Source organism: Penicillium samsonianum (genome assembly GCF_028829775.1).
Source record: "Penicillium samsonianum strain IBT 33392 chromosome Unknown utg000004l_segment0_segment0, whole genome shotgun sequence".
NCBI classification, from domain to species: domain Eukaryota; kingdom Fungi; phylum Ascomycota; class Eurotiomycetes; order Eurotiales; family Aspergillaceae; genus Penicillium; species Penicillium samsonianum.
Genome location: NW_026643262.1, coordinates 452,230 through 480,228, shown reverse-complemented (window position 1 = coordinate 480,228; position 27,999 = coordinate 452,230). Strand labels below are relative to the sequence as shown.

General features: G+C 49.5%; 10 protein-coding genes across 10 annotated transcripts; 5 read left to right on the top strand and 5 right to left on the bottom strand.

The window, feature by feature from the left end:
• The first annotated feature begins 288 nt into the window (after nucleotides 1–288).
• Nucleotides 289–1,384, top strand: N7471_007083 (uncharacterized protein). Its single transcript, XM_057279802.1, has 2 exons — nucleotides 289–815; nucleotides 889–1,384. Exons 1-2 carry the CDS (start codon nucleotides 299–301, stop codon nucleotides 1,203–1,205), a joined length of 834 nt encoding a protein of 277 aa, XP_057134062.1. The 5' UTR covers nucleotides 289–298; the 3' UTR covers nucleotides 1,206–1,384.
• A 923-nt stretch (nucleotides 1,385–2,307) lies between these two features.
• N7471_007082 (uncharacterized protein) lies at nucleotides 2,308–2,999 on the bottom strand (the record flags this gene model as incomplete). Its single annotated transcript, XM_057279801.1, has 4 exons — nucleotides 2,308–2,397; nucleotides 2,453–2,677; nucleotides 2,745–2,851; nucleotides 2,969–2,999. 4 exons carry the CDS (start codon nucleotides 2,997–2,999, stop codon nucleotides 2,308–2,310), a joined length of 453 nt encoding a protein of 150 aa, XP_057134061.1.
• A 1,296-nt stretch (nucleotides 3,000–4,295) lies between these two features.
• On the bottom strand, nucleotides 4,296–4,500 carry N7471_007081 (uncharacterized protein; the record flags this gene model as incomplete). Its single annotated transcript, XM_057279800.1, is given in 2 exon segments — nucleotides 4,296–4,336; nucleotides 4,356–4,500. The coding sequence occupies 2 exon segments, from the start codon at nucleotides 4,498–4,500 to the stop codon at nucleotides 4,296–4,298; spliced, it is 186 nt and encodes a 61-aa protein (XP_057134060.1).
• A 307-nt stretch (nucleotides 4,501–4,807) lies between these two features.
• N7471_007080 (protein phosphatase 2A regulatory subunit RTS1) lies at nucleotides 4,808–7,480 on the top strand (the record flags this gene model as incomplete). The annotated part of the gene is made up of 7 exons (XM_057279799.1): nucleotides 4,808–4,831; nucleotides 4,984–5,334; nucleotides 5,397–5,996; nucleotides 6,052–6,405; nucleotides 6,463–6,761; nucleotides 6,817–7,156; nucleotides 7,334–7,480. 7 exons carry the CDS (start codon nucleotides 4,808–4,810, stop codon nucleotides 7,478–7,480), a joined length of 2,115 nt encoding a protein of 704 aa, XP_057134059.1.
• A 666-nt stretch (nucleotides 7,481–8,146) lies between these two features.
• On the bottom strand, nucleotides 8,147–15,363 carry N7471_007079 (non-ribosomal peptide synthetase; the record flags this gene model as incomplete). The annotated part of the gene is made up of 3 exons (XM_057279798.1): nucleotides 8,147–8,326; nucleotides 8,384–14,935; nucleotides 14,989–15,363. The coding sequence occupies 3 exons, from the start codon at nucleotides 15,361–15,363 to the stop codon at nucleotides 8,147–8,149; spliced, it is 7,107 nt and encodes a 2,368-aa protein (XP_057134058.1).
• Nucleotides 15,364–15,903: 540 nt separating this feature from the next.
• N7471_007078 (cytochrome P450) lies at nucleotides 15,904–17,549 on the top strand (the record flags this gene model as incomplete). The annotated part of the gene is made up of 3 exons (XM_057279797.1): nucleotides 15,904–16,020; nucleotides 16,085–16,269; nucleotides 16,319–17,549. 3 exons carry the CDS (start codon nucleotides 15,904–15,906, stop codon nucleotides 17,547–17,549), a joined length of 1,533 nt encoding a protein of 510 aa, XP_057134057.1.
• Nucleotides 17,550–19,016: 1,467 nt separating this feature from the next.
• N7471_007077 (FAD-dependent oxidoreductase) lies at nucleotides 19,017–20,389 on the top strand (the record flags this gene model as incomplete). The annotated part of the gene is made up of 2 exons (XM_057279796.1): nucleotides 19,017–19,838; nucleotides 20,033–20,389. The coding sequence occupies 2 exons, from the start codon at nucleotides 19,017–19,019 to the stop codon at nucleotides 20,387–20,389; spliced, it is 1,179 nt and encodes a 392-aa protein (XP_057134056.1).
• Nucleotides 20,390–20,571: 182 nt separating this feature from the next.
• On the bottom strand, nucleotides 20,572–22,047 carry cdpNPT (putative dimethylallyl tryptophan synthase). The gene is made up of 2 exons (XM_057279795.1): nucleotides 20,812–22,047; nucleotides 20,572–20,745 (listed from the first exon to the last, which is right to left on the bottom strand). Exons 1-2 carry the CDS (start codon nucleotides 21,984–21,986, stop codon nucleotides 20,646–20,648), a joined length of 1,275 nt encoding a protein of 424 aa, XP_057134055.1. The 5' UTR covers nucleotides 21,987–22,047; the 3' UTR covers nucleotides 20,572–20,645.
• An 841-nt stretch (nucleotides 22,048–22,888) lies between these two features.
• Nucleotides 22,889–24,675, bottom strand: N7471_007075 (MDR family MFS transporter; the record flags this gene model as incomplete). Its single annotated transcript, XM_057279794.1, has 4 exons — nucleotides 22,889–23,530; nucleotides 23,598–24,024; nucleotides 24,078–24,457; nucleotides 24,523–24,675. 4 exons carry the CDS (start codon nucleotides 24,673–24,675, stop codon nucleotides 22,889–22,891), a joined length of 1,602 nt encoding a protein of 533 aa, XP_057134054.1.
• Nucleotides 24,676–25,611: 936 nt separating this feature from the next.
• On the top strand, nucleotides 25,612–27,969 carry N7471_007074 (Tetratricopeptide-like helical; the record flags this gene model as incomplete). The annotated part of the gene is made up of 4 exons (XM_057279793.1): nucleotides 25,612–25,929; nucleotides 26,000–26,215; nucleotides 26,267–26,804; nucleotides 26,876–27,969. 4 exons carry the CDS (start codon nucleotides 25,612–25,614, stop codon nucleotides 27,967–27,969), a joined length of 2,166 nt encoding a protein of 721 aa, XP_057134053.1.
• Nucleotides 27,970–27,999: the final 30 nt, after the last annotated feature.

Genomic DNA, 27,999 nt, shown 5'->3' with positions numbered 1-27,999 from the left:
TGGTGGTTCCAAACAGACAGCAGCGGACTAAACCATCCGATTACAGCCAATAGCGAAATCGACTTCACTACCCGCCTCAAATCCCAATAGCATCATGTGTCCTCGATCCATACAAAGCCAACAGGTCATCTCGGATACATACCACACTCCTCTTATGCCTGGCCAAAGATAACTCACTTCCATTTCGGGAAGGCTCCTCCCAATAAAAGGATCTGATTGGTCGAATATTGCCAAGCATTTTCCATGAGATCCTCCTTCCAGGGTTGGAAGTAATCTCAACAGATCACCCCTTTCGTCCATGACTATAGCTATGACTGCCTCTTCCTCTATAACAACCACCTCCCTGGAACCCACTTCATCCTACGGGTACGACTCATTCGGTACCAGCACCTCATCTAGCACGGCCGCTTCAAACACCGACTCCGGAGAATACCCCGTGTTCCCAAACGGCGCCTATATCTCCAGGTTCTATGCTGTCTCGTCCCAGGAGTCTGGTCTCACCGACCTTGACATCGATCTCTACAATGAATGCTTCCTGCCGTATAACCCGTTGCCACACCACAATTTCCGCAGGGATGACGCGACTGAAACAATATCCCCTAAGCCCACCTATCTGATTGACGAGGCTCCGTGTAAACGACAAGCGGCGATTAATTCTAATTGCTACTTCCAAAACACAAACGGCACGTTTTCGGGCCTTCATTTGTATTCGGGCGATTGGGACGTCCAGCAGCAATGTTATTGTGACATATATCCCTTCTTTGACTCGGCGGCCGGTTGTCAGGAATGTTTCAGAAAGCATGGAGGCATTGAGGGTGAGTCTTTCCCACAGCATATCTTGCCAATATGATGTTCTTTAGTTCGATCGAAAAACTAACTTCCACGAAGGCTATCACTGGTTCCCACAGAGTTACGTGATGGGAGTCTCTAGCGCCTACTGTAGCGCCAATCCCCAAACGACAGGTTTCTATCCTTTCGCAAATGAATGGTCGACGAGTTCAGCGGCCAGTTTGCCTACTACCACTGCTGTTGATAGCTTAGGCACGCAGACAGCAGCTAGTCTTTACTACACCTATGCTGCGGAAAACACAGCTGCCGGTGGTGGTAGCTCAAGCGCGAAAAACAATGCTGCAGCAAGCACGTGCCTGAGCTTGAAAAGAGCCCTAATGGCCGCACTGCCACTGGTTTTAATGCTATCTCAGTGAGGTTGTATGAATTTGGACGAAACTCGGCGAATAATGATGTAATTATAGGTGGTTCAAGCAGCTTATCAGCTAGGGTTGATCCAAGTCCCATCAGCATGATGTCCTGCAACGGTCGTTGAGGGGATTTGGAATGAAATGAAGAACGCATTGATTGCAACACTGAGATTGCTGCGCTCTCCAACGAATCTCTGTCTTTTTTACTGGATGGGCTTTCCTGTGTCCAAGCAATGCTGTAATCTACTTCGGAAAATACGTATCGAACAAGAGCTCGAGTCAAAATATTCATGAGTCTTTATAAAGGCTGACAGATTGGTCAAAATCGGAATATATGCTATCCTATCAGCACCCTCCCTCCCTATCCATGCAATTGCCATTTCTCACTACCCTGGTGAGGTCCGCTGTTTGGCTTTCAATCTAGTGTCTCTTCTCTTTGACCTCTATATTGTCAATCCTGTCCTCGTCGGTCGCTCCTTGGATAGTACCATATCGACGCTATCATGGGGTCCCGGTAGTCATTCATAGAGCTTGCATTTTGGCCTCCAGGTATTGCTACCTCCTGTACTGTCGACGTTGTGTTATTGTAAACATTCCGTCTTCGCCTGGTAAAGATGAAGATCATTTTCGCTTGATGGAGGAGAGTTCTAAACAATACGGAAAGCTAGACAAACCCGCTAGAAAATAATGCATTTGAGATGCGATGTAATGGCTCTGAAACAACCGCAGAGCCAGGCGGGAAAATATCAAAGAGGTCCTATGTAGTCAATAGACGTCTCACCACGCCATTAACAGGAATCCTCGCAAAGAAACAACTCGCAAAAAAAAGAAAACCGTGAATATACCCAGATGATACAATCACGAAGGCCTACCGCGAAGGGTTAGGCAAAGCAACTCAATTGATTCAAAGCTCAGGAAGGGTTAGAGGAAACTCTTCCTCGACATATTCTATATCTTCCCATCTGAAGTAGACGTTTCCGCCACCATCGTAATTTTTTCGAACCGTGGCCCTCACCTCCCGATAGAAGGTTGAAATCGCGACTGCCCAGCGGACGGATGCTTCTTCACCCAGGCAAAGGCGGAGGTGCTGCGTGGCTTGCAAGGCATACTAATGACGCAGCTTGTTGGTATACTGGGTAATGGGGCGAATCGTATGCTCTCTAGCATTGCACCAAGCAGAATAGGCAGCCATAGCGTCCTGTCTACAGGTTAGCAGTTACCAACAAATATTGAATTCATTAAAGCAGACTCACGTCAGAGGCATTGCCTGTCAGCATATGAGCCTTGCGATGTGTCTCGACCAGGTCATCAAAAGCAGCACAGAGGTCACTGACCGCGCCGAAAAGGTCCTCCCCGAGATCTTCATGCCACTTTGGTAATTCGTTGTCAGAGACATCATCTGTATCAGGCCAGTGTTTTTTCACGAATTCGATCAAGGCCATAAGCTCAAGAACATGGCCCCGAATACCCTGGGGGATCTGCAAAAGGGCCCAACCGATGTAAGCGTATTGTGCCATAGGGGGTTCAGGAATAATCAAAATTTACCGAATCACATTTGCTGTCAGTTTCTTTGCATCCATGACACTTCTCGGATGAACCAGCGTCGAACCAGCATTCCACCTCGAAAGGCTCATCGTGGTCCCAGTTGCGGACTGAAGAGCGAAAACATTGCAGACACCAATGTGTAGTCAGAGAAATGGTCCCTATGGACGACGATCTATGTCTTTCCTTCATCTCTTTGTCTGAAGATAGCCCGTCTGAGTCCTCACAAGTGATCTTCGGCATGATGAAGTTCGCCATTCTGAGATTTGAGACTGTGAGAGGTAAATGTCAAAGAGTAGTGAATATGAAGATGTAAACTAAGAGCCAGTGGTCAACTAAGAGTCAGTGCTGAAGTAGGAGTCGGTGAGCAGGTAAACTCGAGGGATTGGGAAATATGGCGAAGGTTGAGTAAGGAGGACTGAGTAGGCTTGCTGTGGAGCAAATCGCGTTCTTTGGAACTCTGTATCTGCTTTTGTCGTGGTGTGAAGAAGAGAAAAGAAGAGAACTACTATCACTATACAGTTGATCTATTTATATCCACAATATACGTAGCTACTCATACCCTATTATGGTCTACAGTGAGCCTCAGTGAGGTAATAATGAGATTATAGGCTCTGGTTGCCTTGTTTAACTACATATACAGTAGAACTTTATATACGGTGATATAGTATTCGAGGGAAATGAAAGGAGAAATATACACCGGGCTGAGTACAATGTAATTGATTGCAGTAGAAATGTACTAATAGTTCCGTGAAAGGATATATATTTTCATGTATCCAAATGATTTTTCATTAGAACCTTGATATAGCCGCAACATGCTACATCTAGCATATTTCATGCCATAATATTCATTGATATGAGTATTGAGACATTTCAAGTAGGAATTTCCTGTTCGGTCTAACTTTTATGCCTCACACAGGGTATGCTGTGCCCAGGTGGTGGTCAGGTGTGGGTCAAAGAGCACAGACCTCTCTATATGCACCTCCATTTCCAGAACCTGTTCTGCTTAACTCGAAGGGATAAATCACCTGTGAACTGAATCACAACCTTTTCAGACTTACATAGTCAACCAATTTCGATACATGGTGTCTCAGGTGTTCTTGACGTTGTGCCTGTGCCTGAAATTCGAGTCCCCCTGGAGGTCACGTGGAACATGACATAAGCAGTTTGAAACAAGCGGGAAAAAGCATACGAAAGTGGTGTTAGCAGAGAGAAGGGGAGAATAATATGGGTGTCGAGTAAATTCATTCTCTCAAAATGAAGCGTAAAGAGATTCAGGTCACTCAAAAAACGTAGAGTCCCCCACATAGTACTTGGGCGTGGTCCCCCTCCCATCACCATCGCAGCCAGGAGACCAGCCCGCCTTTCCCTACACCTCAACAACAATCCACTTCCCTCCCTCCTCTCCACAACCCAACGCCATCATCTTTATTTGGTCTCTTGTACATCGTCGACTTTGCCTCTTGCTAGTCAAATCGTGATTTTCGTGCTTTCGCAGTGGGCTGCGACCTGAGTGCCCGTCCCTCTAGTGCTCCCCCCGCTCCCAGCCTGCCACTAAGCGACACGGAGATCCTCCAGCGCCGACCAAGCTCGTCCTATAACACCTACTCTCACCGAGCAGTTTCCCACTCGATCCGTCAATTGTCCAATCCAAAACTACAGAGGTACGTTTGATCGGATACCCGTCTCCCATTGCCTGTATTGGCCCTTTCTTCCCAGCATCATCGTCTTGCTCCGTGCGCGTGTTGCGACTGCACATTGTTTGGAGCGCCTGATGCTATTGCCATTGAACCTCAGCTTCTCTTCCACCCATTGCTAGGGCTTGATTTCAGCGTTTCAGAACCATTTCCCTTCACAATAACCGTCTTACATGCTGTGTGACTCGGACCGCTTATGAGATTCTCCTATTAGGTCGATCCAAACACTTCCCCCCCCCCCTCGTGGCTTTCCTGAGCGCCTACCTCCGTTGGCTCCCCTCGATTCACTCCGGCTAGAGTGCGGCGCCTGGCTGCACTGGCACCAAGAAACCTAGCCGAGTACATGTGGCCATCTACATTGTCATCAAAATGAAGGGTTTCAGACAGAGAGTGGTGAGTTACCCGCGTCTCCTGCCCAAGTGCACCTCGCCACATGATCACTTATGTCCATCTATCCCCCTCTTCACCATGCAGGTGGTGCTCTTTTATGCATTTCTCTCTTATGCATTTCGCAAATCATCTAACATTCTGTGCCTTGCTTTTAGCACGACCAGTTGTCGCGGGCGAAAGACAACAAGTCCTCGAAAAAGAAAGACTCCAACTCCACCTCACAGAATCAGTCCCTCGGCATTTCCAACGCACAGCAGTCTGCTTCCCCTAACCAAGGGACACCAACATCCTCCACAACCTCTCTCAATGACTCGCGAAACAAATCGCCGGACAACGCTTCCCCCGCCGGAACCCCTTCCGCGGGCGCACCTCACCCCGGCACCCCGGTTCAACACTATATACCCCAACCGGGCGCAGCAGGACAGCCTGTAAGCAATGGACCCGGAACTCCGAATAGGCTAGGCCAGCCGGTGGCTCCCAGCGTCATCATCAGCCCAAGCGCACCGGTAAGTTCAGTCGTTTCACGCTTTGGTGACTGTTTGCATTTGCTAACGATTGGATTCTATAGCATGTCCCCCCTCCTGGCGCCGCCGAAACGATGCCCGGAGATCTCGCACCTCCTCGGAAGTCTCATGTCTTCGACCGCCTACAGACAACCCCTAAGGACATGTCGGAAGGTATTCGGACTCCCAAACGCCAACATTCCTCACGATTCGATATCTCCGACCAGCGTCAGAGAGAATTGGAGAAGTTGCCGGGATTCCATGAAGTGCCTCCCAACCGGCGCCAAGATTTGTTCATGCAAAAGATCGACCAGTGCAATATCATCTTCGATTTCAACGACCCGACGGCCGATATGAAGTCCAAGGAGATCAAGAGGCTGGCGCTGCACGAGCTCTTAGATTATGTTGCCAACAATCGGTCGGTCATCACAGAGCCCATGTACCCCCGCGTGGTAGAGATGTTCGCCAAGAACCTGTTCCGTCCTATTCCTCCGCCTATGACACCCCAGGGCGAAGCATTTGACCCGGAGGAGGATGAGCCCGTCTTGGAAGTCGCTTGGCCTCATATCCAGGTCGTATATGAATTCTTCTTGAGGTTCATCGAAAGCCAGGATTTCAACACGAACATCGCGAAGGGTTATATCGACCATCAGTTTGTGCTTTCGGTATGTGTCCTGGTGCTTGGTTTTCATGTTTAATGCAAGCTAATGCTACATCTAGTTGTTGGACCTATTTGATTCAGAAGATCCCCGGGAACGTGACTTCCTCAAGACAACTCTGCATCGCATTTATGGAAAGTTCTTGAACTTGCGGTCATATATCCGCCGATCCATCAACAACGTCTTTTTCCAGTTCATGTACGAGACAGAACGCCATAATGGAATCGCTGAATTGCTCGAGATTCTGGGCTCCATTATCAACGGGTTCGCTTTGCCGCTGAAGGAGGAACACAAGCTCTTCTTGACCAGAGTGCTCCTGCCCATGCACAAGGTTAAGAGTCTCAGCATGTACCACCCGCAATTGGCCTACTGCATCGTGCAATTCTTGGAGAAAGACTCCTCATTGACTGAAGATGTAAGCCCCTCATCTATCTTTCTCCAATATATCTTGAGTACTAACCGCCATGTCTAGGTTGTTCTCGGCTTGCTGCGCTTCTGGCCTAAGACCAATAGCACTAAGGAGGTTATGTACCTGAATGAGGTGGAAGACATATTCGAGGTGATGGATCCGGGCGAGTTCGCTAAAGTCCAGGAACCTCTGTTCAATCAGTTGGCCAAGTCTGTTGCCAGTCCCCATTTCCAGGTCGCCGAACGTGCTTTGTACTTCTGGAACAACGAGTACTTCTGTAATCTTGTGAGCGACAACGTGGAGACGATTCTCCCGCTTATGTTTGCGCCCCTTTACGAGAATTCGAAGGGACACTGGAACCGGTGAGTTTGATCTGCATATTCTACTGACTTCGATATGAGCTAACCTCTTATCCAGAACAATCCACAGCATGGTTTACAATGCGATGAAGATGTTCATGGAGATCAACCCGCAACTCTTCGATGAATGCTCTCACGATTACACAGAGCACCAGAACAATGCAGACCAACGCGAAAAGTCTCGTACGGACCGGTGGGACGTGATTGAACAACAGGCCAAAGACCGGAAGAATGGCATTCCCCCACCACCACCACCCCCCGCTCTTGACGTGCCGGAGCCGATCGATGAGGTCGAGGCCATGACCCACGAGAGCCAAAAGCGGTTGAACTCCCTGAAGTTGCAAGAGGATCCCGATATTTCCAAGGACCGACCCAGCCGGGAAGGCACTCCTAATTCGGTAAGTCCAGTGCATCTCTGATCCGTGCTGCTTTGCTGCCCAGATACGTGCATTCCTATGCGAACTACTTTCTTTTTGTCTGGCCCTATCGCCCTCGTACTTGTCTTTTGCTAAGAGACCACGTCCGCCCATGTACAGCCAGCGTGATTCTAACGTGAAAACGTCCGTTTGCTCCAGACACGACGCCGAGGCTCGATTCGAAACACTGGCCGGCGGCGACGGAGCGGAAGCGGCAGTGAGATTCGCCCGCGACGACGATCGGTCGGCAGTGGTACCAGTGCAACCAATGTACAGATCTTGCATCGAAGCAATTCCACCAAATAACGTCTCGGAGGAGATAGACTGCTGATGGACATGTGATTTCTCGTTTTTTTTCTCCTGCGATGGCATAGCGACTATGGGGCAACGATATTTTTGTCTTTTGATTTTCGGCGGTACTCGCCCGGACTGATGCCCTGAACCTGTGCCCCCTGCCTTTTATTTGTTTCCCCATTTTCTTCCCTTTTCTTTTGTGTACATGGATTTTCTTTTTTTTTCGATATTTTCCCTTCCGCGACGGGCTCCCTCAAAATTTGAGTTGGAACCAGTCTTAGAACCGTGTTCGGGTATGGAAAACGGGTGCGAATGGCGTTTCATCCATTGACCACGATGTCGGTGGCTGTCTATGTGTTGTTTTCTTGTTTCTTCCATTATTTTAGACCAGTTCTAGGATATGATATTGCCTTGGAATCTGATGCTTGGAGTACTTGTAGACTTGTCTGGACACCCGATGAGCCCTGTAAACCAACTTTATCCAGTTTGATGCTTTATATGATTGATTGTGCTAAAGATAATTTAAACCGGGACCCGGGAGTGTCAAGAGTACAAAACGTGGAAATATCAAAGAACAGTGTTGAAAATTAGATCCCAAAATAGCACGTTATAATTGACCTCGAGCTTCGTATTTTCATCAAAGGAGCAATCGTGAAAGGCTCGTAAGAGATATGGTTGTCACCCGATGCTGGTGATGACACTCAATGGCTTGGTCGCATGATGCACAATCTGTTCCAGCTGGTTGAATAGGCGATCCATGATATCAGAAGCATATTCCTCAGATACGGTCGTCGACCAGTAGCGTAGTTCCACCGTGAGGTGGGAAGCGGAGGGAAGGATAGCCACGCAAAGGTCATACTAAAAAGAGTCATCATTAGTCAGTCTGATCGTGATTCTGGTTCCAGAGGCACTCACCTCAGTTGCATCCTCCAAATCGATCAGTTTGATATCGATCTCGTTGCTCCCATCTTTCGCAGTAGATGACTGTGTTGAGAATGGATTCTGCACTGTCAGAACTGTATTAAACAGCTGCTGGTCATCGTCCATACTGCTTATGCCTGATTTGCGAATTGTATCTGGCATGGAACAGTACTGGTGATCATTTCGACGCTGAATATCCTCCTGGTTCTGTCGGAGAGATTCGATCACCGTGCGCGTGGGATCAATCGCAATTCGACACGGAAGAACATTGAAGAATGACCCAACAATGTTCCATACTTCAAGGCCGGGGGTATCACGCCCCGAGGTGATGGTTCCGAAGCACACATCACGGGAATTGGTATAGTGGGTGAGTGTTAAGGCCCATGCCAGCTGGAAAACGTTGGTGATGGTGATATTATTGGAGCGCCAGAAGGAATCTAGACACTTTGATTGCGCAAATGGCAGGCAGCGGCTCTGCGAGCGAGGTTCAGGCAGAGGGGACTGCTTGGCAGGTAGTCTGGGGAGTTGGGAAGGGTAAACTCCATAAAGAGTCTGTGTCCAGTATTGCAGTGTTTCGGCAGGTGACTGACTGCGCAGATGGGACAGATATTGACGATACGAAACTCCTTGCTCTGGCAAGGCCTGACCCTGGAGCACGAGAGAAAGCTCCTCGAGTAGAATGGTCATGGAAAAGGCGTCAATCAAAGCACAGCCCGTTTCTAGCCTCATGAAGACGGTCCCAGAGTGGTCCTGCCCGAGAATTAACCGGTGTGGTGGTGACAGGCCCCAGGATTGCACTGGTTCGAGACTTTTCAGTTCCGAAAGGGCATTCTTGCTGCGAGGAAGAGCAAGAATTTGAGCTGGTCCTTTGTCGAGAACCACGTGAAGATAATCTGCGTGAACCTTTGGCTCTTTCATGAGAACCGTCCGCAAGGCGACATGACGGTGCACTAGTTGACTCCAAGCGTTGCTCACCTGCATCGGAGTCACTGATCCCGTCGGGCAAACTTCGAAAATTGCAGTGCTCGTGTAGTTGGAGGTATAGAGCTCTAACACACCACTGTGGGCGTCAGAGCACGGGTAGATTTCCTCGATGGAATCCGATTTCAACAAATTCAACTGAGATCGAACCATATCCAGTTGGTAATCGATGTGCTCAAACTCGACGAGATGATCTTTTCCCCGAACGGAGTCTTGGGAATTCAGGAGTTTCTGGCGCTTGGAATCAACGGCCTGGCCCTGGATCACACTGACATGTTTGCAAAATAAGGATACAGTGTTCTTTGAGAGGAATTCCTGCATTGAGATGGCCATGTTTCTTCTCCGACACAAAGTGAGCACCCGCATGGCAGTGATGGAATCGCCTCCGAGAGCGAAGAAGTTATCTTCCATACCAATGGCCTCCTCATTTAATGACAGGGCTGTGGCAAAACTTGCACGGACGAATCGCTCTTGCTCTGTAATTGGCTCCCTTTTATCTGCCACCGGATTGTCCAGATACATCTCCAGTGTCACTCTATCCATTTTTGATGCAATCTGGCGTAGTGTCTTGCGGTCGGCCTTGCCACTTGGGCTAAGCGGCAGACGAGATAGCGAAAGGAAAAAGGAAGGAATCATATACGGTGGAAGGTGTTGGTTAAGATGGTGTTTTACACCTTCAAGGTAAGCTTGATTTTGTGTTGACGGCGAGAGAAACACTTCCCGATGGTCATGACAAGCAGGGTTGATACCCACCGTCATTTCTACCGTCGCAGGATCATAGACGAACATGATAAGTCTGGGTCTCAGGATGCCCACAGGCTTTATCAATTCCGCAATGACCCCGGTACCGTGTTGGTATCTCTCGGCACAATGCTCAATCTCGTGCAGCTCAATCCGTTGCCCATTGAGCTTGACCTGTGTATCCTTTCGGCCTATCAAAGTTAAAGACCCATCTGCGTTCAAGACAGCAAGATCTCCAGTCTTGTAAAGTCGGTCTCCTCGCAAGAAGGGGAATTTTTCGCTCCAGACAGGATCACGAATGAAGGCCGCTGCAGACTCCTGGGGTCGGTTGATATACCCTCTTCCAACAATCGGCCCAGCGATCAGGAGCTCTCCTACCGAGCCCACAGGCTGAAGCTCATCATGGTTGTCCGGGTCAACGATCCAGCAAGATGCGTTGGGAGAAGATCCGACGTTGCCCAAATCCGAGCTGGGAGTCAATGGCGGTGTAGTGGTCGTGTACATAGCGCACTCCGCCGGCCCGTAGGATTGATGCAGCTGGACTCGTGAAGCCCATGTCGCCAGATCAGAGGCTGATGGTGCCTCCCCTCCAAGAATAAGGGTTTGAAGACAAGGGACCGCCATTGGCGAGAGAGTTCGCGCCACCGAAGGGGTCAGCATAGCCATGTTGACCTGCATGGTTGTCATCGTCTTCGCCAAGCCGTTCATGCGTTGAGCTTCAGAAGGCACACAGACGCAGCCTCCCGCACCGAGGAGAAGAACAATCTCAGCAAGGCAGATATCAAACGCGGGCGAGGCGAAAAGCAAGCCCCGGGACGCGATTGATGCACCGATGACGTCCTTGTGCGCCTCGAGCATCGAATGTACCATGCCATGCTCGATCACAACACCCTTTGGGGCACCCGTTGATCCGGATGTAAAAGCAACGTACATTGGATCTTGATGAGACACCGCTGATGGAGTCCACGCGTCGTAGTCCGCTTGGGCCACGATATCGGGAGTCAGAACCAACAGATCATTGACCAAGCCTGTGCACCTCTCTTGGAATACCGGAGAGCATATCATCGTTCGCGCCCCGGCGTCTCGCAAGATAAGCTGCAAACGCTGGACGGGGAAGTTGGGTTCTAACAAAACCATGGCGGCTCCAGACATCATGACACCTAGGATGGCAACGGGGAACCATTTCGATCTTTCAACGCAAATCCCGACGACCACACCAGGTTCCGACCCGGATCCGAAAGACTGGAGATGGCCTGCCAATCTCCGCGCCAAGGCGACAAGTCCTTTATATGTCAGCGAGCCATCCCATGCGCAGACGGCCTCTGAGTTTGGTTGGGTGACGCCAAAGCCCTGGATGACATCGTGTAGGCAATGGAGGTGGGGCAGACTCTTTCTGTTAATCGCCGCTAATTGCTGCCACTCGGGCGCAAGCTGACTTCTCAGGTCCCTCATTTTTGCTGCGGGCTCCCGAAGGATTCGCTGCAACAACGTATCAAACTGCTCTAAGAGTGCCTCAGTCCTATCAGGGCCCAGAATGCAGCTATTAAAGATGGCCTTGACCTCCAGCGATTTGCCTTCCTGCTGGGCGACGATTGACAAGGGATACGACGCAAACTTCAGGTCATGGTCCTCGCTCTCAGGTAAACCGATCAAGGCGCCCGCAGGAATTTGAAGAGATTGCAGCCTGATGGTGAGAAGATTCTGGAATCCACAAGCCAGGGCCGCGTCTGAACTTGACTCCGCGATACGCCTGAGACCAATATGCTCAAATGGCATGATGGAGACGTCGTGCTGTCTCATTTGAATCAACATATCTTCCACCGATATCTCATCATCAAGCTGCGTCCGGAAAGGGTATGTTGCAAAAGTTGGCCCAGAAATACGATCGATCTCTGGAACTGGGGCATTCCGGCCCGAGACCGTCAATCCGTACACCACGTCATTTGAGTGAGTTTGAGAAGAGATCACAAGAGCCCAGGCTAATTTGATTTTATTGGCGAGCGTCCAGTTCATATCTGACTTGGCCAGTATAATTTGCTGGCTTCTGACTTGCCAATGTGGTAACGCGGCTGGCCGCCGGGAAGAGATAGGGAACATTGTTGCTTGGAAATTATCCAACTTTTGACTCCAAAAAGAGCGAACTTCCTCAATGCTCAACTTGGAGATGTAATTAATGACATGATTGAAGGCAGGGCGTGGCGGCGGCATGTCCCCATTGTAAATCACCTGGAGATCCTCGAGCAGTTGCAGATATGACCATCCATCAAAAAGAGCGTGGTGCATGGTCAACAGGAATATGCCTGAGTCCGGTCCACTGGAAATTCGTCCAGAATGGAATGACACGCGCGCAAGGGGAGTCCCCAAGCTCATGGGCTGGGAATCATTCATGGCTGAAATATCCTTGCATGGGGACTTTTGCTTGGTGACTACTTGAAGCTTTTGACCATCCTGAAGTTGGATGATGCGTGTTCGGAGGATGGGATGTACGAGCCAAAGCTGTTCCCATGCAGCCCAGATCCGATGCAGGTTCGTAGAAGGAGCCAAGGAGAATCGGTATGTGCCCATGAAAGCCCCCGGGTTCTTGATGGACAGATGCATGAGGCCTTCCTGCAGAGGAGTGCAAGGGTAAATGTCTTCAATCACATCTCTTTCAATGCCACACTGGGCGGTGGCGGCGGATAGACTCTGTTCGGTATCCACGAGAAGAGAGAATGGCGAGATCTCGTGAATCTCTTTGCTTTCCACGGTACATCGCGCGATCTCTCGTGGATTTTGAAAACGAATGACATCCGCCACTGTGATCTCCAGACCACGCTTGCGTGCACGGGCTACCAGCTCGATAGCAGCCAATGAATTCCCTCCCATGTCGTAGAAACCATCTTCAGCGCTGATGTTCGTTTCTAGGCCCAAGACCTCAGCAAAAACTGAGCAGAGGGTGTTTTGCTTGACGAAAAGCTCGGGGTCCAGCTCGACATCCCGTTTATCACGCTTATTTGATGGGTGCTCTCCAGACGGCGAGGGACTGGATGCTGCTCCAAGATCGATCAAGGCTCGTCGATCGAGTTTGCCAGTTCTCGTTAAGGGAAAGCGATTGACGAACCTATATTTGGTTGGGATCATGTATGGCGGTAAACAGTCACGAAGCCAGCGTTTGATGTCGGTCACCAAGTCGAGGAGGGTGTCATTCATGGGGACAACGAAGCTTTCCTTCGTCATGTGAGTTTCATCATTATCTGCAGCAATGAACAACGCAAGGAGTTTCCCCGCGCTGCTGCCATTGACTTGAATCACATCGGCCACCGCAAGTATTCCCTTCTGAAACTGGGAGGCATGATGTTCAATTTCCTGTAGGTCAACCCGTTGCCCGTGGATTTTCACCTCTCGGTCTTTGCGCCCAACATATCGCAGCGCGCCATCGTCGAGGGTATATCGCACAAGATCTCCTGTTTTATAAACGCGTTCACCGGGAGGAATGCCGAATCGCGTCGCCCAACGAGGGTTGGAGATGAATGATTTCTGGTGGGGCTGATTGAGATAGCCTCGGGCCACGATTGGTCCGCTGATGAGTAACTCTCCCACCGCACCCAGGGGCTCTAGCTGATCATGATCATGAGGATTGACGATCCAACAGTGACTGCTGTATGAGCGGCCGATATTTTGGGGATCTTCCAGTTGCACATGGGGCTGCACAGTGGCCACCACACTGCACTCGGCGGGGCCGTATGCGTTGAGGAGTTGGATCTTCCCCGACCCCGACCATTGTGTGATGTGGTCTTGAGACATGGGCTCTCCGACAAGCAAGACAGATTTCACGTCCGGTACCTCTTCAGGGTTGATGAACCGTGCAACAGATGGAGTCAGTTCGAGCCAGTTGGCTCGCATCACACGGATAGCATCTGCCAGGCCGTTGAGCCGCTGCTTCTCCGAGGGTATACAGACGCAACCACCCGCCACCAAAGTCATGAGTGTTTCAAGAATACTGCTATCAAACCCATAGGAGGCAAACTGAAATGCCCGTGTTTGGCTATTAATATTTTGGACTGCATTTTGAGCCAACGTATTTGCAACGAAGCACTGATGTTCAATCACGATCCCTTTGGGCTTCCCGGTGGAGCCGGAAGTAAAGGCGACGTATGCAGCATTTGAAGGCTTGACAGATGAGTTAAAGGCGTTTTTGCTTGTATCTATGTGACTCTTGACTGTGTCGAGTACCGTTATAACTTGAGGACCCAGCTGCCGACCCAGGTCCTCCAATGACTCTGAGGCGATGGCAAGTGGTGCCTGCACCTCCGAGCAAATCTCGGCCAGACGAGCCATAGGGTGGGAGGGATCGAGGAGAACAAAAGCACCCCCTGCTCTCAGCACTCCAAGCATGGCGACAACCGTCCAACGCGATTTTTCGAAGTAGAGCGGCACTACTGACTCTGGGCCAACACCAAGTGACAGCAGCTGGAGTGCGACTGCGAGTGAAAATTGATCAAGCTCCGCATACGTCACGGAACCATCCCAAGCACACAGTGCCTCGGAACTGGGTTGGCTCCGGCAATGCTCTAGGATCAAGGTATGAATGCATACTTGTGGTCGTGCGAGTGAGTACGGGTTGTTCCATTGCCGGATCAATCTGGAGCTGTACGAGCCAAGGAAATCTACCTCTCGGAGTGATAACCCTGGGTTCATAACCATTTGCTCTAGAATGTGAACCATAGCCGTTAATTGTGACCAGGCTTGGTTCACCGTGAGAGATGTCCTTGAGTATTCCATGTATACTTGGGCGGGTGATATACTGCAGTCCAAAACAATCATTGTATTGAATCCACAGGGCAGCTGAGATTCTATTAGTACGTTGTGGAAAGAACACATTATCGACTCCTACTTACAGACGTCGGACCGTTCGGTTCATCATGCCACCTGATGACCACACCCGTGGAGGTCTGTGTGCCCGAAAGAGGTTCTCTGTGCGTTTCCTTTGCTGCATCCACCAAGAGACTACCCGGACTGTCTGATATTGCCCAGGTCTCTAAGTGTGGGGATGCAGCCACTAATTTTGAACACGCATCCCTTGGAGGGGCTACCAGTTGTTCCGACACTGCAAATGTTGTCGTTTGTGTTTCCGAGAGCCTGCCAAGCAACAAGGCCCAGGATGCCTTGAGAAGATGAGGTTGAAGCAACGCTTCACCATTATCCGTCCATTTTGCTTCCAATTCTTTACCCAAAGGAAGGGAAATAGTATGACGACCATGATATGAATCCATGGCGATGGTGGACTTGGAAGTATCCCAAAAAGTTAAGCTTGCTCCCGAGATATGAGGGTTTCTTCACAGTAATGAATACATGGAATGTTGGTACTTCGGCCCAAATGACTTCCCACGATATATCTTAAAAAATGGCCAAGAATGGGTTGTCAGCTACAAGAATGTCGTTATAGCTGCCAAGGTGAGGCTGGCCACCAATGATTCATAGTGCGTGGCTACACCTGCAACAATCCCCACTAGTCCTTGCATATATCAACACCATGCGCTCGCCCAGATCAACGCGATACGACCATGCATGTTGGTCCTTGCTGATCAACATTGGACCCACACGTACTTTGTACATGTATGATTCTGGCCACTCGGTGATGTCGCCCTGGATTGTCAGCCGCACTTGTGGGAGCTCGAATTAGATCATCTCTATCACTGGACGTACCTATTTTGGAAATTGCAGTCATGCTGTCGATTACAAATTGAATTCAAACTCGTCATTTAAATCCTCCATTTGTTACTTCTGCTTCTTTCTAACGTCAGCTCCACATGATGTCGGTTTATGTTCTTCTTACGCTGCAGTTGGCAGCTGTATCAGTTCTAGCCACACTATGGCACGCCTTTCAACCAAATACTTGGTCCAATCGAGTTGTTTCATATGTAATCAATGTCGGTAATACCCCGAAAAAATATCAATAGAACACTGCTGACGTTCATTCTTGTATCGATGTAGAGATTCTTGCTCTGGTGGTATCCAATTTATTCGACAGATGGCTCAACGCCCATCCCAACTTGTCCCTACCGATTTCCAGATGGCGGGGGTAGTGTCAAGTTCCTAGAGGGAGAGAATGTCTCTCGTCGGTGGGCCGAGACATACGGCCCGGTGTATCGCATCTGGGTTGGCCTCACGCCGGAAATGCAAGTTCCCTCTCCTAAGATGAACTACCCAGGCTAAACGAAAGAATAGCATTTTGACCCGCGCGGATGAGATAAAGACGGTCTTTAAAGACTCTGGTAGCCATCACAAGGCATCAAACCTGAATGGTGGATGGGTGATGGGCGACCTTGTGGGTGATGGGGTCGGTCTCATCAGTCAAGGACACTGGAAACGAGTCCATGCTGTAGTTTCACCACCATTTACCCAGAAGCCTACGACATATGTTTCCTTTGTGCAATCCCGCATTTCTCGCCATTTCTCCGAGCTATACAAGGAGTATGAAGGCGGGAAAACACTGCGAATCAAGCCCGCCGAGGATCTCAAACTTCTGCCCTTCTGGGTCATTAGCGATCTCTTATATGGAAACTTGTCCCCCGAGATGACAGAGGAACTCTTGCACATCACCGATATGCGCACTGATGTGTTTCAATATGCCTTCAAGGGTGGATTATCACTGTTCTCCATCAGCAAGATATTCTACCCAGCCATAAGGAACAAGCTGCACATCTTCCACACTCGTTGGGCTAATTTCAATCGGAAAGCGTATCAATATGCAATGAACCGTGACGATGCCTCTTCTTGTGCTATTGTTACCTTGTATCAGGCCGTCGAACAAGGTCAGATTACACCTACCGAGCTGATGCATACATTGGACGAAGCATTGTTTGCCAACATCGACGTGACAATTGGCAGCTTCTCCTGGATCCCACAATTTCTGGCTGAGAATGCCGGTCTACAGACCGAGCTTAGAGACGAGATATCACAAGCCAGATGCGACACAACTCCAGAGTCCTGGGTCAAATATATTGCCAGCAACTCGACTCTGCTGGCGAGCTGTATCAATGAATCTGCGAGGCTGAAGCCAGTCACCAACTACACCTACGCGCAATCGATGCCCACTGACCGTGACGTGGGTGGATACCGCATTCCCCGTGGCACCTTCATGGTGGTTGACACCAATGCGTTGAATATCTGGGATGACGCCTGGGGCTCTGATAAAATGACCTTCCGGCCCCAGCGGTTCCTGGAGGAATCAAGGGCCAGCTTTCGATATCGCTTTTGGCGTTTTGGCTTTGGGCCCCGCCAGTGTATTGCGCAGGCGTTGGCAGACACGATCCTCAAGGTCCTGGTTGCGTACACTGTCGAGAATTATGAGTTGAAATCCGCTGGAAAGTCTGCTGTGAATGAGGAGGACGCCCAGAAACGAGGCGAAGCGTGGTTCAAGGTTGCTGAGCAGGAGATTATCTTGGAACCGCTATAGTATATGTTGTCCTTTCTATTTGAGTAGGCTAGAATTGGATTTGCCTAGTCGAAACACTACAGACATTAATTGTTTGAACTCATTTTGCTCAGGCTTCTGCATCCTAACTGGGAATCTTGTCACTGTATTTCGCCGATCATATACGCTTCTAAGCAATGGGGTTTCCACCTGGCCTTCAGATCAAGTATGTAAGGCAAATCCCTTAGTACCAGTTGAATGGACACGAAGAAGTAGCGGTATCTCATAAGACTTGTCTATGTCGAAATTTCGAGGTGCTACATATGTACTATTCACTGGCTGGACCAAGTGGTACTCGATTTACGAGACATCGATGCAGCCCACACGTAACCTTCGCGTGATCGTGATCTTGAGGCAAATCCCGATCTCTCGTCTCTCGGTTTGGCTGACGCACAGACGATCGTAAGACCAAAATCCGGGTGCAATCCCTGCAAACCATAGTAAAATCGGGAATGAGACCGATAGACAATCGATAGTCCATATCCCATTCCCTGCACGCCCTAATTCTGCATGATTTGCAACTAGTACTTTGTACTAGTGGATATCGATGTTAGCCTAAGGTTATTGTGAGCCAATCAGCGGACACGAGGCCTAGGAGAGTTTTTTTCGCAGATCCCTATCCCGGATATTTTCTCCATGCACTCGAGGCTGAAATGCACTGCCAAGGGCCACACACATCAAATACGAGGTAGCATCGGATTCTCTGCAGCCATTTCTTTTATTGAAAATAATCGCCGTGGCAAATCTTCCTTGCATCAGGCCCGATCCGTGATATCCGTACGGATGGATGGATTACATGTAGGGCTCTCGGTCCTTGTCGGGCTCTCCGGGTGTTTGACTACGTTGAAACTATCCATGGATAACATTTTCTCGCATTCCTACCTCACATTATGGAGTACATGGCGCATTGCATGCAACTATCCGACATGACTCTTTTCATCAAAGGCAACTCGTCCGGAGCTATTCTTGGCTATTAGGCTATTTCCTAAATAGGTTTGGTTCAACCCCAGCTGAAAGCTATTCCCGCAGCCATGCGTTGCAGCATTTTCAGGCCCCTTTGCTTGAAAGCCACCTGTACATCACCGGTAACAGTTGGTCGGGATTTATTCCGCGACCTCATTCTGCAGTGGTGTGCTGGCGTGCTAGATTTCAGGTTCAATAATACCTTAATGCCTAGAGCAAGCAGCGCATCGACACCGCAAGGTGTTTGGAACGCAATGGTCAATGCGTGAAGCAAGTTATGTTCAAGACAAGCGCAGGTAGAGGAATGTAGGGCAAGCCTTCCATCTAGCCCACAATCGCCAGGTAGCATGTGGTAACTATGCTTCAAGCCTCTGTAGTGAGGACCGGCGGTCAAGCGGCCGTAAAGATGGATTATATCGTGCTTGTTGTAGATACTACGGAGTAGTCCGAAGCCACAAAACTAACACTGTAATCAAGCGCATTACGATGACTGTCACACACGGCATTGGTCCCAATGGAGTTGCGGTACCCGGTTCTAGTGGAATCCAAGTGATTATCGTCGGGCTTGGGATTGCTGGTCTGGTCGCGGCTATTGAGTGCCACTACAAGGGACATGTGGTAATTGGCCTTGAGAGAAGTCCCGGGATTAGAGTACTGGGTAAGCTCTGCGATATCCAGTCCAATGTACGTGGCTGGTTTATTACTGAAGCAGGAGATAGCATCGCCCTGGGAAGCAATGCTACAAAAGTTCTACAAAGTTGGAACAACGGCGAAGTTTTGCGCCAATTGGTCTTCCAATCCGATGATGTGGCCGCCATGGAGATTCTAGACCCTGCGGGTAAGCCGTATGCCTTGGATTTCATGGATGGGTATGGCCTAGGAGAGGGTATAATTATCCACCGCGGAACATTGGTCCATGGACTATACGAACATGCCAAGTCCCTGGGCGTTGATTTGCGCTTTGGCTCAGCCGTCACCGAATATTGGGAGGACAAAGGTCAAGCTGGAGTGACTGTCAATGGCAACCAACGGATCGCGGCCGACTGCGTCGTTGGTGTGGACGGTGTGCATAGCAAGACACGAGATTATGTGCTTGGATACCAGATTGCTCCCCAACCCTCCGGGCTAGCTGTGTACCGGGCATGCTTCAGTGCCAGCTTACTTGGGGGTGATCCCGAGGCTCCATGGATCCTGGAAGAGGCGGGCGTGCAGGACCGGATGCGAAGGTACATAACGACCGGGGGCCTTGGGTTGACTTTGGCAAATGGAAAACGCGGCCAGAATGTGATTTGGCAGGTCTGGCACCGGGTCTGTATTACTCGCAACTTCCAGCACCAGAATGAAAACTGACTTGGGGTTGGAAACATTAGAACCACGAGAAGGCTAACGAAACCTGGGAAAATATCACCGATGCCCGCGTTGAGGATGCACTTGCCCTACTTAAGGACTGGCCCACTTACTCCTAATTGGCTGCCGTTCTGCGGCACACATGCAGCGATAAGTTCGCGGACTACAAGATCATCTCTCGTGATCCTCTGCCGACCTGGAGTTCTCGTGGTGGGCGCATTATGGCTATCGGCGATGCAGCTCACGCAATGTCCGCGATTGCGGGCCAGGGCAGTCGTCAGTCTGTTGAGGATGCGACTACGTTTGCCATTTGTCTGGAGCTGGCGGGTAAAAGCCGAGTGAAACTGGCCCTCCAAGTGGTGGAGAAAATCCGATACCAGCGCACCAGCATTATCCAGGACAGTGGCAATACAATTTATAGTCAGATGCGCGATCCGGACTGGGAGGCTATTGAGAAGAATCCGTCGATGATGAAGTTCCCACGCCCTGACTGGATCTTTGAATTAAAATAATAGCTTGTTTGCAGAATCCTGAATTGTTAGCAAACCATGCTTGCACAGAGACAGGAGAAACAGTCGCTCCCTATCTTAATCATCTTCAGCACACAAAGAGAAAAAATAAGCAACTGATATCGCACAACTCTTGAAGGTTTCAAAGGCACTATCTGAAGCAAAGTAGACCTCCATAGGGCATTGGACTTTCTCCATTCTGGCTAGCTGGGACTTCCTAAATTACATACAAACAACTTGACTGTTACCATGTAGTCCTCTAGTGATAGTACATGGTGAGATACGGTCCTTTCTTCTTGGTGTATGAAAAGGACAACCATGCCTGATGATCCGTTGCGACAGCCAAGTCCTTGCCGGGGCTGATATGACACGAGTCAGGTTAGCAAGAAACGTTCCACGTGTTTGTGTTTAGAGAAGGAACTTACTAGTATGTCTGCAGATTATCGCGATAGACTGCGGCCTGGTCCGGCATGTCGTAGCGTTCGAAGAACGCAGTGAGCACATTGGCAATTTTCAGCTCGGAAATGCCGACCAAGGGGAAGTAGAATTTGGGCTTGGGCAATGCCTCGCCGGGATTCATCTCATAGTTCATGATGAAGGGAACAATGGTGTCAGGATCTCCAGGCAGCGATGGCCGCTCCGGCTCATTCCGCATACCTTCGATAATCCCAAACTCTACCCACAGCTCCCGCAGTATTTTCAGTCCAAGCAAGGTCTCTTCGTCATTAAGCTTGCCGCCCATTGTCCAGTGTTCCTCGACCTTTGCCAACCTCATGTCTAGCTCCATCAGGTAAAGCTTGATCCGAGTTTCTGCTGGATCGACGAGATCGCAGGACAAAAAGTAGAGATCTGTCTGGCTCTGAGTTTGCATATAAGTCTCAATGACATTGCTGGAGGCTTCGAAAACTCCTTGCTTGTCCATTTTCCGAATAGCAGAAAAGCACAAATTGACCACGCTTTGCTTCGTCACGGAAGCTTTAAGTGCCGGGTAGAAATACTCCTTGACCGTGATGCCGGTCTGTCCCAAATCCAAAGCAAGCAGAATTTGCGTCTTCCACGCTGTTCCCGAGATTTGCTCAGGGGACATGAGCCTTTCTTCGCGGTCCGTCAAAGTCAACTCGTTGACAAGCATTTGATGCAGCTCCATGTCCACGGTGGCAGACCCGATAGCCCTCAACTCGGCCAGGGTAGCGTGTACCGTGTGCCGGTTGAGCGGGTCGACTCCGGTGCTAGCAATGTAGCTTGTGGGCTCGAACGCAACCCGTGCAGTCAGTCCTAATTTCTGGACATTCTGACTGAGTTCTACGGAGCCGGTGCCACCGAGCAGACATTTGTATATGTCTCTCCCGCCCGGGAATGGTCCCAGTTTCGGGATTATGACGTGCGCGAAAAGACACAGATATTCATATTGCTGGTGGATGCTGTAGTTGCCGTTGGAGAGCATTCTCCCCAGCATTGGTCCGACGGCATGCCAGTACTGGTATTGGTCCAGATTGGCAAAAGTCATCGACTTGCTGAGTGTGCGATGAGTCATATCTGCCGCTTCTGCGACCGCTGGCACAGAGGACTTGAGAGGCTGAATAGTGGAAGAGACTGTCATTGTGGTATGATGGTATGGATGGTTGTCCAGAAAGGAGATGAGTTGGAGATGTTGAGTGTTGTCCAAAGGTCGTTCATCGAAATGCAAGTTGTGCGCCCTGTATTCCACACCAGTGCCAATAGCTCATGGTTCTATTTTCCGCCAGGACCAGAGGACGTGTCTCATGCAGTGGCGGTAAAAGTTCCGCTTGGTATGTGTTGTAGCTGAATAGTTTCCGTGACCTCGTGCTCCGTACGGAGTACTGCGTTGGTATGTACCGAGTAGACAGGTCACATTATGCAAGGGACTTCTACGTGTACTCCGCAGGGTTCCATCTGTTGCCACATGACTGGGCACGTCTGGGCAAATGCCAAGGCAGGTTGCCGTTTTACTTTTGGGGAAGCTGAGGCAAAGGCCAAGATATGCCAAGGAAAATCCATGCGCCCTCAAGGCCGCTAGTGGTTTGTTGGTGGTGGAAATAAGAGAAAAGAAAGCAAAGAAAAACAAAACAAAACAGCCTGTCTCGCTGGCACTTCAACCCAGCGCGCCCCACGACGGCCCCTCCGACAAGAGCCCTCATGGTTTGGCTGTAACAAGATAGGGGGGGGGGGGGGGGGGAGACCAGGGTGTCGATGGAAGCCTGGAAGTGGTAAATGAACCCGGTTCTATGCGAAACAATTACTTTGTATGAGTTCGTTGATGATTGAAAGCTGGGGTTCAAGATGTAGCTATCAATTATTGTCACTGCTGATGTCTAGACAGACACTGGGAGTCTCCGATGCTTATTTGACACCGTATGCTAGCATATGTACATATCCATGGATGGTTCAAATTTGTGTCTTTTAGGTGACACGTGAAATCAAGACTAGAGACGACCCCAAGCTATCGTTTTGTTCTGCTATGTACCCAAATCACATCTATACTCAACTCCTACTGTCCTCGTTAGGAGTAGTATTCCTCGGTTTCTTGACGGACTTCCATTCCAACGCGATCGTTCCAATGAAGGAAAGCGATGCTAAAGCCACGCCCACATAAAAGGCCTGGATAATGGCGGAATTGTAGGATCTTAGAACGGCTGGCAGCTGTTCCGCTGGAAGATGCTTGCGCAAGGTCGTTGTGCCAGCCGAGAGAACTGTGGCTACATCCACCGAGGGATCTTCCAAGTGCATGGCGTGAGCAAACTGGTTCTGGAAGATATTTTGAGCCACAGAAATAAAGATTGCACCTCCCAGGGTCTGGGCAAGTGTTATTACTGCTGTGCCGGTAGGGACGTCGCCGTCGGGTAGCACATTCTGCACCACTATAAACGGCGGTTGCATTCCGAGACCAACACCGATTCCCATTAGAATCTGGTAGCCAATCCATTCGCCACTCCCCGAGTCTGTCTTCAGGGTACTGAGTAGACCGCCGCCAATCGCTAACGTGACGGAGGCCATGATCATGACGGGGTTGTAGTAACCGGACATGGTGACTAGGACACCGGATAGAATAGAGATGGCCACGACTGCGATGGTACTTGGCAGGTTCATCACGCCTGACTTGGAGGCTGAGGCCCCCTTGATTGCCTGGAACCAAATTGGAAGCGAGAAAGTTAGCTTTAGCAAACACGGAGCTGCCGTGGACTCAACATACGTAGTAAATGAAGACAAAGTAAGCACCACAGAGTGTGATGGCAAACCACGCCGATGACCAGATGTTTCGATTCCGAACGATACGCGGTGGAAGTGTGGCCTTCTCATTCTGGCGGATCTGAACACCCACGACGATGAGCAGGAGAACACCAGTGAGCACGAAAAGAACGATGATCCGGGGGCTATTCCAAGAGTATTGGGTGCCACCCCACTGGAGGGCTAGAAGAAGACAGACGATGGCAGGTAGGAAAAAGAACGACCCGATGAGATCTAGTTCGCTCAGTAGTTTGCGTAGTTCTGGGCGCTTCTTGATTGGCGCGGGAGCATGGAAGAAAAATAGGACGATGAGAGCTGTGACGGCACCGATGGGCAAGTTGATGTAGAAGCACCAACGCCAGGACACACGATCTGTCAATGCGCCTCCCAGTCTCATCGAGTTAGAAGACATCAAAAGCAAGAGGAAGAACGGAGTTCAGCTCACAGAGGACCAGCGACACTGGCAATGCCGTACATACTACCAAGTAAGGCCGTGAAGACTGGGCGACGATGCAAAGGCACAGTCTGAGCGATGATCAAGAGACTCCCGGAGAAGAGACCTCCAGCGCCCAGACCAGCAATGCATAGACCCAGAATGAGACCAACTGAGGTGGGAGTAACTCCACAGACAAGAGAGCCGACTTCGAATATAAAAAGGGCGGATAGGTATACCCATTTTGTGGAGTAGAATGTGTAGAATTTGCCAAAGGCGAGAGTAGTGGCGCAGTTTGTAAGGAGATAGGAACTGCCGTACCAGCCAATGTCGTCTAGAGAGTCAAACTGATCAATGATACGAGGAATTGCGGTCGCGATGATTGTGAGATCCTGGGCAAGTCAGCTTTCGTGGGACGTTCTTTTAGCGCTGCTGCTGTCTACAGCATTTCACTTACCAATGACATGCAAAAGATGCCTAGACAGAGGGCAATATTGAGAGAGACCACCGTCCAGGTGCTTACCGGAGGGTGAGATAGCGATCCCCCTTCATCGGGTATGTCACTTGGAATTTCCTGGGATGGAGGATCAGTTGCTGTCTTCTTCTCCATTGATGTAGGTTGGACGAAATCGATGCTCGACAGAGGACTAGAAGATGGAGAACATGCGGCTTTTCATAATACTATATTTCTTGTTTGGTATTCTGGGAAGGGAAAAGGGGAGATCAAAACATTGCCCTAAGATTGTGGCATAGCCAATGGGGCTATAATTTCAAGAATGCATCGCCATTCTGGGATCTTGTCAATAACTGGGCTGGCCAGCAGCCACTATTTACGGTCCCCTAATGGCTTGGGTTACCTTATGAATGCATCATTCCAAGGTTGTAAGGGAGGGGCGAGTTAGTTCTTTCCAAGGTTGTGTGCCAAAGACATAGCTCGAAAGTGGCGAGCTATTGAGTTGGCAAGAACGCCAAGATCGCAGGCTACCCAGCTTGATTCTATGTTACCAGAGGCCATTTTTGGGTCCCAGGATTTCAGTGTAAAATATGCAGTATGCAGTGCAATACTTTTGCAATAGAACTATCATCATGCATATGTAGAACTTGTACGGAGTAAGCCATAGGCTAGATAAGATTTCAAAGATCTGTTAGATTTACTTCACCCTTGCCACACCCTTGATTTATTAAGAACATGCATATTCTCCAGGGCTAGTATCAATTGAAATAATCTTTTAAATTGATGAGCTAATATCAGATGATACTGATGTTTATTTTAACCTTAAATAAACCTCGGGAGTCCAGGACCAGCTTCCATGGATCGATCCATTGCACTGGCCTCCCGAGGTCCCCCGCCCGGTGCCCAAGGCCTATCGCCTTCCCTGTCCCTTTTACCACAACACATTGGAACCTTGGAAGAACCCTCTCCACTCTTTAAAGATGTCACCTGATGAGGCTAAGCTGACAGTACCCCGCTTGACCCTGACTCTGGTTTTAGGTAGTGTTGTGGATGCTTCAACACCACCCGGGGTATCAATCACCCGACGTCTAGATGGCCATCCCGGACTTGGTTCGTGATTCCAAGCTGGAAACATATTACCTACCCGATTGCACTGTCGAAACCGTCCATAGATATCATGAACCTGACCCCAAATCAAGGCGCCGGCTTGTTACCAGGGAAGAGCATTGGCGGCGAGGAAAGAAAGTCGGAAGGGGTGCGTACGGAAGCGTATGGCTGGAAAGATGCACACAGGGCGCTCGATCGGATAGGAAAATTCGAGCTGTGAAACAAATTGATATCAGTGGGCGATTTGGCGCCATTGATTACAATCGTGAGCTCGAGGCTATCGCCAAATTCTCGCAGTCGAGGGTTCGTCACATAAACAGTCTATCTGTGGATGCTTCCTTCAAGTTCGCCTTCGCTGATATAGGCGTGGTAGTATGAACGATGCTTCGTCAAGTCATTAGGCTGGTATGACAGCCCGGAATATCTTTTCATCGCAATGGAATACCTTGAGGTAGGCGATCTCTCGGAATATCTGCGGAAGATGCCACCATTGCCAGAGGCGCAGGCCCAGGAGATCACCTATCAAATTCTGGATGGTCTTAATATGATGCATGATAATGACTTTGCTCATCGAGATTTAAAACCAAACGTTGGTCTGCTTTTCCTGGGTGATTATAATCACAATCTAATATCTCCGCAGAACATTTTAATACAATCACACCCACCAGATGAATGGTGGATCAAGATCTCCGACTTTGGTATCAGCAAACGTGTAGAAGAAGCCCCTGGCGCTTCTACAACCCTACGTGGAACATCGGACTATATAGCCCCCGAGCTGTACGGCTTGATTGAGCGCGGGACCCCCTTTGCCTCAGATATCTGGGCCCTTGGTCAGATTGTGTTTCAGCTCCTTACCAATGAAATGGCATTCGAGGACCTGGGAGCTCTTTTCAAATATGCGACGCAGGCCAATCAATTCCCCACTGGCCGTCTTTCAAAATTTAGTGCGCTAGGTGTTGAGTTTATCACCTCACTTATGTGTCCTATCCCAAAAGACCGAATGACGGCTCCTGTGGCTATTTCGCACACATGGATAGAGTCAAAACCGGACCCTTCTGATTATGAACCTAACATCTCTCCGTGCACGCAAGACGTAGCTACAATAACTTCAATGACAGAAACCTTTGCGTCATGGAATACAAACTCATCTTATCCAGCGCCAGAGATTGTTGATGATGGTGAGTGAGAAATACTACTAATTAACCCGACGCGCCAATTCACTACGCTTTACTAACGGTATCATATGCAGCCCCAAGCAACAAGATCAACTTCCATGGTGTCGATATCCGACTATGGCGAACTTTTCGCATCCGGGACGTCTCTGATGTGAATCGTATGATAGCTTTTTCGCCCAATGGTGAATCGCTCGTCATCCCGAGTGGCATACACGCCAGGATTTGGAATACTTCAGACGGAACCGAAGTTCGCCCCTCAATCCTTCAAAATGAAGACATCCGTGTTGCTGCCTTTTCCCCGGATGGCAAATATATAGCGACAGGTGGGACGAGGCTGACGACCTGGAATGTCCCTCAGGGGCTAAAGCACCCTCACCATCATCTCAATGGGAAGCAGAATGCTCAATATGTTGCGTTCTCACCAGACAGCAGCTTTGTGGCTTGTTCGTCTACCACTAAAATCGAGGTTTGGAATATTCAGTCAGAGAAAAAGCTGTTCACATTCAGACATGCAGCTGCTAGGAGAGTGCCCCTGGCCTTTGCTCCTGTTGGCAAACGACTTATTTATTATACGTCTCGTGATTCTCGAGTGTGGACCAAAGATCTGATTACCGGGGACCTTTTCATTTCCGCAATCCCACCAGCTCTCCCAAAATGGGGTACACCAAATTTTTCCCCAGATGGAAGATACCTAGCATTCTCCTACGGGTCTGGTATTTGTGTTTTGGATATGACGAAAACGACCCCGAAAGTTGCCTCTCCTGTTGTGCGAACAAAATTCTTCGGTCTATATTCTCACGAGGTGAACGTGGTTGATGTGGAATCTCCAAATCATTGGTTCGAAGTTGAACTAAATTGCCATAAAGTCGGTCCTTTAGCTTTTTCTCCAAGCGGAAATGTTCTAGCGACCTGCGTGTACCCCAGAGAAAACCCGTCGGGAAAGGGGACCTGGACAATTGTTCTCTGGGATGTTGTTGAATCCGGAAACGGGACTTTCAAACTCAAGGAGATTCACAGAGTGGGTGAATTTCCTGGTGGCTACGTCTATGACGATCACCGATACTTGGTATTTTCCCCCGATGGAAACTTGTTGGCATGCTCTTCCCTCAATGATAGAAGGGTTAGGGTCTGGAGAGCTGATACAAGAAAGGAAATGCCAAATGATTAGTGTGGTTATGCAAGGGCAAATAGAAGTTTT